This window comes from Haliotis asinina, chromosome 2, assembly GCF_037392515.1.
Source record: "Haliotis asinina isolate JCU_RB_2024 chromosome 2, JCU_Hal_asi_v2, whole genome shotgun sequence".
Lineage (NCBI taxonomy): Eukaryota > Metazoa > Mollusca > Gastropoda > Lepetellida > Haliotidae > Haliotis > Haliotis asinina.
This window is the reverse complement of record NC_090281.1, coordinates 97,034,628-97,048,380: the sequence shown is the minus strand read 5'-3', so window position 1 is coordinate 97,048,380 and position 13,753 is coordinate 97,034,628. Positions and strand designations below refer to the sequence as shown.

The 13,753-nt window shown below is 39.9% G+C and overlaps 1 protein-coding gene across 1 annotated transcript; it reads right to left on the bottom strand.

The window, feature by feature from the left end:
- Positions 1–206: 206 nt before the first annotated feature.
- On the bottom strand, positions 207–9,781 carry LOC137272139 (protocadherin-11 X-linked-like). The gene is made up of 4 exons (XM_067804492.1): positions 7,049–9,781; positions 5,737–5,812; positions 3,853–4,038; positions 207–679 (listed from the first exon to the last, which is right to left on the bottom strand). The coding sequence occupies exons 1-4, from the start codon at positions 9,779–9,781 to the stop codon at positions 207–209; spliced, it is 3,468 nt and encodes a 1,155-aa protein (XP_067660593.1).
- Between the last annotated feature and the right edge of the window lie 3,972 nt (positions 9,782–13,753).

The window sequence follows — 13,753 nt, the reverse complement described above, 5'->3', positions numbered from 1 at the left end:
TCAACCCCTGATTTTCCTGACCCACGGCATGATACCTGTACTTATATATAGCTACAATATATTGCAAACCAAGGTGTTATTCTCAATTTATTCATTCACTCTGATTATATTCTTTATTTACAAATGTACATGAATGGATGACTTATAATTACATTATGGTAAATATGTTATATTTACAATGAAAACAGACAACGGTTATGGTAATATTAAACGAAGATATCGTCAACTTTCTGCAGATCTAAATCAAATATGACGGAGTCGCCACATTTCAAATTGACGCTATCGACACTAGCCCTCTTCAGAGTCTCTTCATCCGAACTGTCACCGGGCATTCGCAGATCATTTCGACTTTTAGCCCTGATGAGTCCTTGACCTTCGTTATCTTTCAGGATCCCGATGTTCCTTGGCAGTTTTTTCGGTTGTCGCAGTTTAGGAACCGGGGGCTCAAAATGAAAATCGGTCTCTCTGTAGGGACTTTCCGGTTCTTCCTTGATTGTATCCAAACTGCAGTAGTCAGCATACAGCTCGTCCGAGGGAAGGGAAATCTCGTCCAGTTTGGGTAGGAGTCGTCTGCTCTGCATGCAGTCAAATTTCTCCTTATTGGGTCGGATGACAACACTGTATTCTGGTTCTGGCGTATTGTCGTCAGTTGGCAAGAGCTTCCGGTCTGTTGAATTGCCTGAAAATTATTTTTATAATAGTGTAAGATCATTGAAATGAATGTGTTGGCCGTAACATAAAATATAGTGTTGAAAATCATCTGAATGAATCACTGAGACTCAGCGATAACTGAGGTGAGAAACCGACAGGAAGTCGGCGACATTCATACCACTGGCATAACAGAAGCAAGGGCAACTGATTCATATTGGAGATTCAGTCGACTAATAAACTGTACACGAAACCCAGGAGTTGTTGACCTCGGCTTGGCATCATTGTGTTCTAACACATGTATGGGTGAGTACATTTCAAAACACAGCGGTATACATCCGACACGGAACTATTCTTAATGCGCATTCCACTTTCAGCACGTTCATGTTGTCCCCGTTCGATCACATGACAATGATAACGACAAAACAAACATGTACTGAATACCAAAGAGATATCTTTATGAACATGTGTGTATAATGTTAGGGCCTAAATACACTAAACCTTTCATAACTATTAAACCTATAAATTTGATTAAAAATTAACCAAGAGCAAAATATTTCATATAATATGTTTCATAATCAAACGTCCATGGATTATGAATATGCTTAAAAATTATTTAGATCATTACATGCTGCTTTATGAAAATTAATCTTAACTCGGTGATTACAGAATAGCTACAAAATTTCATATATTATCTCAGCAGATATTCATCAATGTATTACACCACGACCTTCGCTGGAAGAAATGAATTATGACAAACAATATCGATATAATGACTGGTACCGTGAAGGGATGATGTTTCGTTGCTATGGTTATCATCGTCACTTCCCCCTTTGCCGCTGTCGCCTCCGCTGGTACCACTGTCGTTGCTGTCGGCGGATACCTTCCTTGACTGGTGTTTGAAAGAAGTGCAGGAAGAGAAACGTAGACAATATGATCACACTGAACACATATAACATCAGTTGATTTCTTTTATTGCCCTGGTTTACAATAGTATCATCTCTAATTTGTAAGCAGCCACAAAGGTATCGATAAACTATTCAAAAACAAATATCTGATTAGAATGATAATTATCGTAATGAACTATTAACCTGTTGGATTACAGTTTCACAAACGGATTGTATGAATATCAGAAAAACAATCATATTTTTTCAAACATATATCGAATATCACGTATTTCTTCTCTGACATGAAGCACAACACTTTCGTATGGCGTCATTTAACTTGATAATTCAAGTGTTAGGTCGTCGTACCCGCCCACAGGTTAGAAACCCATGCTCAGAGCCTCCTGAGGAGACGTGACGCTAAATTCAAATACTGATCAAAATTAAGCAGTGGTCAGTGAATCTTAACACTCTCCCTAGGTCTTGTTAGTCTGTAAATCACACGATTCGGTGAACTTTTCACCCGTTATTGGATGTAATGTTAGTCTTTCATAGATAAGACCTTTATATTTGACATATATTTCAATGTCCACTTCAGAATTCAGCTAATCTGGAAACTCTCACAAGTGGACAACATTGAACGCGCAGTAATAACCAAGCGATTAACTCCATACTTTCAGAGCTTCATTGTCCCTGTCTGATAGCCATTTCCAGACTAAATAAAACATTGCTTTAGAAACTTTCGCATCGCGTGGTGCGCTACACTAATGTCATGGGATTATCATGAAGCCATTTACAGCAGATTTAGCTGAATATATGTAGCGTTGCGCGTGCCGGCAAGTACCGTGCGATCGCGTGAGAAAGCCCGTAGGTAGCCAAAACATTTAAAATGTCAGACGTAAACAATATCCTTGTCACAGACCACGTGGGCTTTCACTTAATTTGGATTTGTTTTGTGAGCTGTTTCACCAGAAACCAAATTTTAATAAAAGGTAACGATAAATGTCGCATGGCGTTTGTCCAGTGGAAGCAGGTGGCCATATTGGCTTTGTGTGGTACAAATAATATTGGAATATGAAACAAATCACGATCATATTACACCGACAAATTTACTTAATTGACATGGAAACGCGATGTTTGAAAACTCGTTGACCTGTTCTCCAAACTGTTATTTCGTCACACGCACAAAAATGATGTTTTGGTTAAATTTGAGCAGACGAATGAGAACCGCTGTTCCGATATCCGTTCAAGACGGATTGTAGTATGGGGGGGTCATGAAATATTAAGGGATGGGCGCATGGATTTCGGTCTGAGAAGGAACCCCTTTTCGGCCTTGTTTCAAACAAACAATACAATACAATGGTGAGGCATCCAATGATGAAATGTAATGTATATTTTAACGAATACTGTCAGTTGCAGATATGTCTCACGCAAACTCGACCATCTGGATATATCCTTTCAGGTGATGTGTCTTTATGGCCCAAGCAGAATGATCATCGATATTGAAGTCCAACATCCACACTCCGACTCGAACCTCAAATACGAAATCTCGAGTTATAAAACTTTTACAGAGTTTGAAATTGCAAAGACCTCCCATAGTTTATTCATCAGTGAAAATATAAACCTGTTGGGAAATCACCTACATCATACCCCAGTGTATTAGCCCCAGCAAACCACGTACATCATACCACGTACATCATACCACATACATCAAACCACGTACATCATACCACGTACATCATACCACGTACATCATACCACGTACATCAAACCACGTACATCATACCACGTACATCATACCACATACATCATACCACATACATCATACCACGTACATCATACCACGTACATCATACCACGTACATCATACCACGTACATCATACCACATACATCATACCACCTACAACATAGCCCCAGCAGACCACCACGATGTCTGAAGATCATGAAGGCTACATTTCACGGCCAGATTCCCCAACTGTTACTACTCCAAGAGTCAGATGCTATCTCCAGTCAGGAGAGAAACTTCAAAGTGGACTGGTGGCCATGATGCAGGACTCAGAGTAATTCATCACACTTGGATCTCAGACTTGCATTCTCACACAGAAAAATCATTCAATCTTGTCGTTAGAAGAAAAAAAACCGATTCATTGTCCAGAACCCCTTAACTTCTCCTTTGGCCAGCTCATTTTCAAATCCGCTTGTCTTCAAAATACAAATACCTTTCTTTTTCGGCTTCTTTTCTTTTCAGAACCAAAGCCCGAATCCTTATAATGGTCATACGTAAATTAGCCGTCATTATTTTTGCCAACAAAAACTTACCGGAACAAAGGGCCTCCAGGAAAGGAGATCTTCCCTTGAAAGGATTTAAAGGTTCCCCTTTAAAGGGCGAATTATTTCCAGGCGAGTAGAAACCCCATAAAGATTTAGGGGATAAACTAGGGATGCCAGCCCCGATAACGAGACACGAGATGTTGAGTTCGGTCTTCTCAAGGGCTATTATACCCCCTGGAGTTGGGAGGGTGTATTGTTGGATGAGGAAAATGGGAGACAAATGGAGGACCGACAACCTGTTGTGTCTTATAGTGTTTGGGGAAATAAGTTCTTATAATCACGACAGATTTGGAAATGCATGGGTGTGTTTGTCTCATGAAGTGCCTGAACTTGGTCGCATATGTTCATAAATCACTTGAAGTGTTCTTCTCACTAATAGATGGTATTTGGTTATCATCTGTCGACAACATGGTGGAGGGAGGGTTTTGGCCGCAGCCTACGGTTTTCTTGTGAATTGTTGACATACCGGAACGTCGTAACGAGATGTGTGTTGCGCGAGTGTGTTGTCGAAAGATACAGATGAATAATATTATACTTCACTTAATTTAACCTATTAATTATACACCTAGAAGGTATTGTGACGTCTGTTTAACTATGCGACTGTGACATGTAACACAGAAATGCACATTTTGAGTTGCGGCACTACCGCGTATATAATTCATGTTGTCTATTCCATGCTATAGTACGTGTTCCATAGATCAATTACAGAGCAAGAAGGCCAGTATGAATTTTACAAGTTAACTCCAATACTGAAATTATCGCTAATCACATCCCCAAATAGTATATAGTAATAGTAATAATACTGAAATTATCGCTAATCACATCCCAAATAGTATATAGTAATAGTAATAATACTGAAATTATCGCTAATCACATCCCAAATAGTATATAGTAATAGTAATAATACTGAAATTATCGCTAATCACATCCCAAATAGTATATAGTAATAGTAATAATACTGAAATTATCGCTAATCACATCCCAAATAGTATATAGTAATAGTAATAATACTGAAATTATCGCTAATCACATCCCAAATAGTATATAGTAATAGTAATAATACTAAAATTATCGCTAATCACATCCCAAATAGTATATATAGTAATAGTAATAATACTGAAATTATCGCTAATCACATCCCAAATAGTATATATAGTAATAGTAATAATAATAGTATGCTCCAGCATGTCTAGGATAATCAGGCCAATCAAAACAAAACAAAAACTAAAATAGAAAAAGCAAAAGAGAAACCAACCTGTATTACCCTGACGTAAAAAGCATTTAGTTATCTTATTTGTGCTATATTCACGTGTGGTGATGTACAGCAAATTAGTATGTTCCAAATTTCAGAAACTATAAAATTCCTGTTTTGCTTTACTGTTATATCAGTGATGTTCGGAACAAAACTTATACGCTTGTATTATTGTACCAAACAAGACGTGTTTAAAATCAGTAGCATCCGCTCGACTTCAGTGTTGAATTTCGTTGGTATGCTTGTACATTTCTCTATGACAAACAAGGACTATTTAAATTCATATATAGTAATTTTTTTTCAGTTCTAGAGTATAATTTATAATGCTTTATTTGGTTTTGAAATGTTTTTGTGATAAACAACATTTGGTTGACATCTGTAAGTTCGTTCAGGTTTAGTCTTAAACCAATACCGCCATAAGCAAGAAGAACCTGCGTTTATTGCATGTTCTCATTCATGTCTAAATCAGCATCACCTGGTGTAATAAAGAATCCATTATGTGATGTCTTCCAAACTATAAACTCCACGTGGCCGCCTCAAATGAATCTCAGAGACAGAATACAGGATGTTCTTTTTCTCCATCTTGATATAAACAACACTGAGGGATGTTTTATCTGTACATCTGTCAAACAGATTCACTTTATATTGAAGTGCTTCTTTTCTACTGAATACTTTCATATCTAACTCTTCCTGCTCCTTAAATATTACCATGGCAACAAATGCACATGGCAACAGAAACCCGCGAAGCAGGAGTAGATCGTGATTGTTTTCTTCGTTGCATAGCAACGATTCCCCATATCGTCCCAAGTCAGTGCGTGTCTCCAAATTCCTGCCTGCTACCGATCCACTCTTGGAGACAACATTCAATACTTCCAGTACTCTGAATACGTTTTAGATGCACGAGATAGCGAGAAGTAATATGTCACCTGGCTAAGTTAAGTGGTCTAGCCAGAGAAATGACTTTTTAAATCCAGTATAAAGGGTGCAACGAGGGGCGGTTAACTGGAGGCTGCTCTTGTAGGGATAGTATTCTCAATGCTGTCTCATAACCACATGCCTGAGTGCACAGACAATGGGATCTCACAGACAGAGGAATTGATAGAAACCTTTAACCCCTTGTCAACTTGTAGACTACAGGATTCCCAGGAAATCCGACTCTCTGAATATTGTTGGATGGATGATTTATATATCTGGTTGTCTTGCCTGTGACTTCCGTTTCTATTTATTTATGAATATTCAGTTTATTTTACATTAGGGTGTAATGGCTGCTCTTATTGACAGATATTTGACAACCAGATGTATCGCGAAAGACGTTCATCGAAACAAAAAAATGAAATGAGGGTACATGTATTTCAAACTGTTCCGAATTCCATTGAAGTCTGGTTCTAGGAAACAGATCTAGCAACGGACATCATTAAATGATAACTAAATGTTTAGAAAACCTCGGTTAATCTTCAAATTGTGTCATCGGCCTTTGCTTTTACAATGAAATCTCCTTACTGAGAGCGATGTTGAAAGCATGTGTCGAGTTATCGAAACTGGAAACAACCTATAATTCCGAATAACGGTTTTCCCAGTGACGAGAATGAATAAAAAAATCTCCATATATAAATTCTGTTGTACACTTTACACAACTTGCACACTTTATGGTAAATTTCGTACGAGTGCAGGTTTAACCGAATACCAACCTAGGCGTATATGTTACCTTCACATTTTGTGATGGTCTAAAGTATTCGGTCTCAACTCAGTGAGTGAGTGAGTTTATTCTTACGCCGCTCTAGCAATATTCTAGCAATTTCACGGCGGGGGAGACCAGAACTGAGCTTCACACATTGTACCCATGTGGTCTAATAAATAGAATAACAAATTTGGACTTGGATTATATTTGTATGGTGTATATGAACTGCAGGTATTTTGCTACAAATGTCTCACCTTATTCCTGGCCCAGTTGTGTGCTGCCGCCAACTTGTTGCTGTCGCCGGACCCCAGATGCCAGGCTGACAAGAACTTCCAGCCATGGGACACCTGACTAGACAGCCTCGGGGACGACAGAGAACGTTTCAGTTTGTGGCCACTTTCAAGGATCTCCCCATCATACTTCAAGTCGCCGTCCCGAGGTTCTACTTTCACGTGTAACTGTTGCTGGCGTTTCAGAGTTCTCTCCCTGTCAACCATCCTAACGGTAAAGATTATTACGACTACTACAACGATGACGAGGCCGGTGAGACATCCAAGTGCCGTTACTATCGTCGTGTTGTTGTTGCTTTCTGCCGTACCAGTTAACAGAGCTACTATTGTCTCATTACTGGCAGCTATTTCTAGGATTAATGTTGTGTTCGTCGACAACGACACAGTACCGTGGTCTCGAACCATGACGTTAAGAGAATACACCCCCAAATCATCTAGGGTAGGATATCGGAATAGTGTTATCTCCCCTGTTTCGGGATCGAGGCTAAACAGTTCTTCTTCCGTTTGATCGTCAAACTCAACGTCCTCAAGTCTTATTTCTACCCTCTCAATTGAAGTCAGGACATACTCGAGCTTGCCATTGTCACCCGCATCGTTGTCAATAGCATCGATGTTCATCACGACTGTACCCGGATCAGTGTTGTAAGCTACAGAAATAGTGTCGTTCATTGCAGAGGGGAAGAAGAGAACGGGAACATTATCGTTCTTATCATTAACATCTACAAAAATCTTAGCAGTGCTTGTAATGGGTTCTCTCCCTTTATCCGTTGCGAGTATTGCAAACTCAAAATGATTTTCCCTTTCCCTGTCTAAGGGTCTGGTTGTTTTAAGTTCCCCTGTTTGTGTAACAGATATCGGGAAACTTTCAATATCCTCGAATAATAATTCAATACTTAAAAACACTTCTCCGTTTCTTCCATCGTCAAGGTCGTACACCGACACTTTACCAACCTGAGTTCCCCGTGGCGTGTTTTCAGGAATTTCAAAAGAGTATATACTTTGGCTGAACGTCGGAGCTACGTCATTGACATCTTGAAGATTAATCACAACCGTTGCAGTAGAATTTAAACTGGGAGTGCCGTTATCTTGGGCTAATATTGTCAACGGAATCTGGACCTTATCTTCTCGATCGAATGAAAGTAGCGCAGTTATCTCCCCTTGTTGAGAAATCGTCACACCGGAGTTCCTCCCCTCTATGATGGAGTAATGGACCTTTCCGTTATCACCGTAGTCCGAGTCGAGTGCTGTCACTTGTAGCAGCGTAACATTAGGTTGGTTATTTTCTTCTATAGTAACCTCATACACTTCTTTAGTGAAGGTAGGTTTGTTATCATTCTCATCAAGCACCGTCATTGTGAAAGATTCAGTGATGTTCAGGGGAGGTTCACCTTCATCTTGACAAGTAATAATTCCACCGACTTCGCCTTCAGATTCCCTGTCTAGGAAACGTTTCAACGTCACCTTGTATTCACTGACGTCAAGGTTCTGGATCGCAAATGTCGAGCTCACAATAGAACATTTGACGTAGCCGTTTCTCCCAGAGTCAGGATCACTTGCGGCCAGGTGAGCTACAACCGTTCCAAGCTTGTGGGACTCTGACACCATTCCGCTATTCAGGAGATTGAGATTTATAACTGGTTCTGTATTTTCTGTATCTTGGACGAATATTTCTACCTCGCTCTGACCAACCAGTGGTGGAGTGTCGCCGTCTACGCATTCAACAACGAACTTCAGTTTTCTTCCTTGGATCTCTGATAGTGAGGATATGACGGTAATCTCCCCTGTTCTAGGATTCATGTTGAAAAATTTTCTCGCCTCACCTGACTGGAGAGGACTGATTCTATAAAATGGTCTCCAACTAATACTAGCGTCAGCGTCAGATGCGGTAATTCTGAGTACGACATGGCCAATAGACACCACCTCCTTGACGGTGGCGTTATACTGTGCAAATGCAAATTCTGGAGCGTTGTCATTGATATCTGTGACTGTTATGTTTACCATTAGAAGACTAGACTTGCGAGGAATCCCACCATCTTTCGCCATTAGATAAATTCTGTAGAAATCCCTCCGCTCTCTATCTAAGGTTTCTCTAACTATAAGATTTACAACGCTGCCACCATCGAGATTCTTTTTAATGTCAAGGTCAAACACTCCATCTGCTCTTAGAATATCATATGTCTGAAGAGCATTGCGTCCAGTATCCGGATCAATTGCTCCTTCAACGGCAAACGACGAATTAACGGACACGGACTCCGAGATGTCCAGAGCTACAGACGTCGATGGGAACGTAGGAGCGTTGTCGTTGACGTCAATGACTACAACAATAACCCGAACCTTCTTGAACAGCTGGAGCGTTGACGACTGCACAACCAGCTCTAATTTGAGAGAACATGACATTGCAAAACCGCATATCTCTTCCCTGTCGATTCTCTCCACGGCAAATATCTCCCCTTTCCCATCCGTGATCCGGAACAGGGAACTGTGGGGATACCCATGGGGCAGGAAACTGTACCGGAGAGAAGCCAAGAGGTCATCCGTCTTCTCTTCATCCAGTTCCAGACAGTCCGTGATAGATCCTACCGCAACGTTGACATCCTGCTCCTCTACAAGGTCAAATGAGATGACTTGAACTAGGAGGGCAGGGTCAGGTAGGTAGGTCAAGGTCACTATGAGGAGAAACACTGAGGGGGGAGGCATGTCAGGCTACTTCCGGATACGTCAGTGATTAGTCCTGAAACAGTAAAGCAGCTTTCAGTAATACAGAAAGAAAGTTGGGATTAAAACTTTGAAGGGATGAAATCGACAGTACTAGTAAGTTCCCCGAACGCTATTGTTTATGCAGCTTCTATTTAAATAACCTACATAGATCTCCCATGTAATGTGCACACTAGTATTGCTGCTGGTGAGAATACTGGTCCACACTAACGCATGCTTAACGCAAGACCAAACACTTCATGTTCTCTAAAAACAGTGAGTTAAAATTAATGAAAACATTGGCACTATTTCGGCCACTCGGGACTCAGAATATCACGTGTCTGAAGAGTATTTCGCCGGGCGCTTTAACGGCCACGGATATCCGGATGCCCAGAACGGCTAAATGGATCGAGTGATCAGGCTCGGTAACAATGTCCCGACCCAGTCTGATTGTCTTTCACTTCCCCTAAATGAACAACTGTTACATGTAATGTGGCTGTTAAGTTTTGTCTGGTTTGTTTCCGTCGCCTCTGCAGTTACCACAGAGGAGTCTTTGCTTTAAATTGCCCATCGGTTGTCTGTCGAATTACTCAAATCGTTTTCATCAGTTTTCTGTTGTGTTATCATTACAATCAAACTGTAAAGAACTCTAACAGTTTTAATTTATTATATAACATTTACTTCTATTAGATTTTGTTGTGCATGACATCTATATATTATTTTTTTTAATCTTTTCCAGTAGTAACGTTATGCTTTAATTAATCACTTTAAATTCTATCCAAAAAACAGCCTGAGCTATAACAGTGTTCATGTGACAAGTTGCACCACACGATTCTGTTCTGGACTACCCGGGTGGGCTGTCAATTAGCTCAAGAAATTTGCCACACTGTGAAAATCGCGTCATTAACATTTTTCCAGAGGGAATTCTTTTGTGGATTATTTTCTGTGTCCTCTCTACAGACATTGATATGCCAGGGCCGATGCCATCATCTTCATTTTTCAATGGAAACGTGTAGTCGTTTTGTGACTGTTAACGATCAATACCTGTTTGTACATAGATTGGATATTAACAAAGCTCACATACATATAATGTGTTTAACTTGTCTCGTTTTGATACTTGATATATTTTAGGGAGAATAACTAAACTAATGTTCAGGTGGCCTTTGATAGTGTTTATAACTTTTAAGTCAAATCCAATTTTGGAGTGCATGCTTTTTGCACGTCAGTTTCCATTCAAAGTAAGACTAAGACGTGAATCAGTTTCTTCAGGGTTGGAGAACTCATTATCTCCGTCAAATGTGAATACCTTTTCAAGACAACCCAGCTTCGATTAATGTCTTGTTAAGATGCAATAGGACAAAAGAAACAAAATGAAATAATGAAATAGAATACAATGAATTTAAGCAACACACAACACACATCGCAACACACGTTGTGTTTATTATTTCATCAGTTCCGTGTTTGGGTAAGTGTATACCCATTGTCTTCACTCATTGTCACCCTTGTCCAATTTACACCACATCCATTTTATAGTTGATGTCCAACTCACTTACTTTACAAGGGTAACTCGGTACACTGAACCTAAACTCAACTGACAGTCATGCAACTGTTTAGTTCTCCTTGTACTCCAACACAGAATGTGACATGTATATCATATATACTTAACATTACTATTTTCCCGACACCTGGCGACCAGTTGACCGACAGTGACCTATATCAACCATCGTTAGCGTATATACATACGGATACCCCGAGTGAGTGTGCTCAAGTATTTAACCACCGTACATAGCACTGACAATCACCGAGTACTTCACAGCCCCTTAATGATCTGCGTGTTTGCACTATGACTGAGAGATGTCTTGATATTGTGTGAACATGGTGCGGCTCCGCCTATACATTTGTTTAACATTCATAACTGTTTGTTCCATGTCTGATACTACGGGGTATAATGCCATTCGCTTAAGGCCCAATATAGCACAGATGGATACATACAGAATCTTACAGCGAATCGTGTATGCATGAATGCAGTGTAATCCTTAATGAATCTGAAATACCGCCTTGTCTATGTTTTGTTTCACGTGTTACGATGTGCACCATTTAGTGAGTATATCTGAAAGAAACTAAAGCAGGCATGGTGTAATTCCATTTAGTACAAGGCCTGTCAGCTGGCAAAATGTTTACCACACGATGATATGTGTACAAGTCGGCTACCTTTATAAACATAACACGTCTGAACGATTTACATGTCACTGAAGGTTAAACATTCAATTTTTAAGTGAAAACATTGTTTGATAATATTGCTAACTGGATGATACAGGTTCTCAGAATGAAACCACTTGCCTTCACAACGATGTTAACATAATGTCATCTGACTGAAAAAGAATGTATGTTTCCGTTATATGAATGCACCTGTATACAATAACAGAAATGAACATTACATATAGCCAATGTGAAAACGCATAACGTACCTCATCAGCTGGTCAAGAGACAGTCCTCACTATGTTCTTATGATCAAATCTCAACCTTCATTAAACTTTATTTGTGACTTCCTTTGTTTCAGTGACTGCAAATATTTCTCGAACTCATCTTGTCTGGTTCAACATTCTTTTCTTACCAAAAGCAACATTGACAACAATGCCAGTAAATTCCGACCTTTCCAAAAGTTAAATATCCCGTATGAAGCCCGACACCTTGCACCTGTCCGAGCTTAGGTAAATAGCACATGTGAAATGTACATGATATCGACATGCTATCAACATACGCCTAATGACCTCTCAACAATACCACGCCAACATATACCACTGAAACCTGTATTGGTACAGTGGACCAGGAAATGTTAATAGTGGGTACATATTAGCACAGACCTAGTGTTACAATATTTGTTAATATCAGTGTTGAATAGCCCGAGTTGACACAACTTTTGTTCTATTTGCTCTGACCATGTGCTTGGCATGCCCATTCCTCTTCCTTTATTTTCCTACTGGACATAGTGGTTGTTGAACCTCATGTTGAAGATCAGTGACAGCTGATGGTCAGCGTGCCGGTCAGTTGCCACCTGTCAAGGGGGATCTGGTTACAGGGCATCGATCAGTCTGCACCGCTGCTGTCCAGAGTCTTTTGAATTAAGAGCGCGAATCATGTTTACAGTATTCTTATGTTAAATCTTCAAATCATCATCATCATCATCGTCGTCATCGTCATCATCATCATCATCATCATCATCATCATCATCATCATCCAGTAGCCTTATATAGTGTAATATGACACACTGGCGTTAAATATTTGTTGGTATAGTACCTATTCTCGAATACTACATACACCACTGTATATCTGCCACACAAACATCTAGCCTCTGAAATAGCGTATTTTACACACAAAAATGCGATCATAAGAAATAATCATAAATTATTATGAAAGGGGTCATCTAGACTTGCCACATATTCTAGACTTGCATGGGCTTTCATGGATATATATGTGACAGACTACGTACCTGCTACCTATGTTGGTATTACGGTATTCGTATGAGAAACCCAGAGAATAAATGTCAATTTATTTATCAATACAACATACACGGTTGCAATTGTCAACAAGTATTTCATCACCTGGAATAAGGTCTAACAATGTCCAACTGTCGGAATCAAGTTGTGCATTTTCGTATACGTCAAAGATAAAGCGACTATTACTTCCATTCATAAGACGTCAAATCCATTTCACGATTCCAAATGCATTATACGCATATAATTAGGAACCACCTTCAACTAGTGATGATTTGGGGCGCGTGTCCACACCATCGGTGGCAACGGTGACCAACACGTGCAAGACAAGTCATGGGCTCATCTGTACAAACACGGGAACATATGTCGTACACGTCTACCACAAAACATTTGCAATTTTTACTTGGGCCACGGCTGCAGTTCAAACGTTGTCATGTAGACACCAAGAGCTGGAACTGCTGGACGTTTGACGACATGAATG

Excerpts from the sequence above, each read along its gene's own strand:
- LOC137272139 (XM_067804492.1), bottom strand. The coding sequence starts at position 9,781 with ATGCCTCCCCCCTCAGTGTTTCTCCTCATAGTGACCTTGACCTACCTA. Across the intron at positions 5,813-7,048 it reads ACAACTGGGCCAGGAATAAG|GAGCAGGAAGAGTTAGATAT; the intron begins GTGAGACATTTG and ends GTAATATTTAAG. Across the intron at positions 680-3,852 it reads CCTGGAGGCCCTTTGTTCCG|GCAATTCAACAGACCGGAAG; the intron begins GTAAGTTTTTGT and ends AATAATTTTCAG.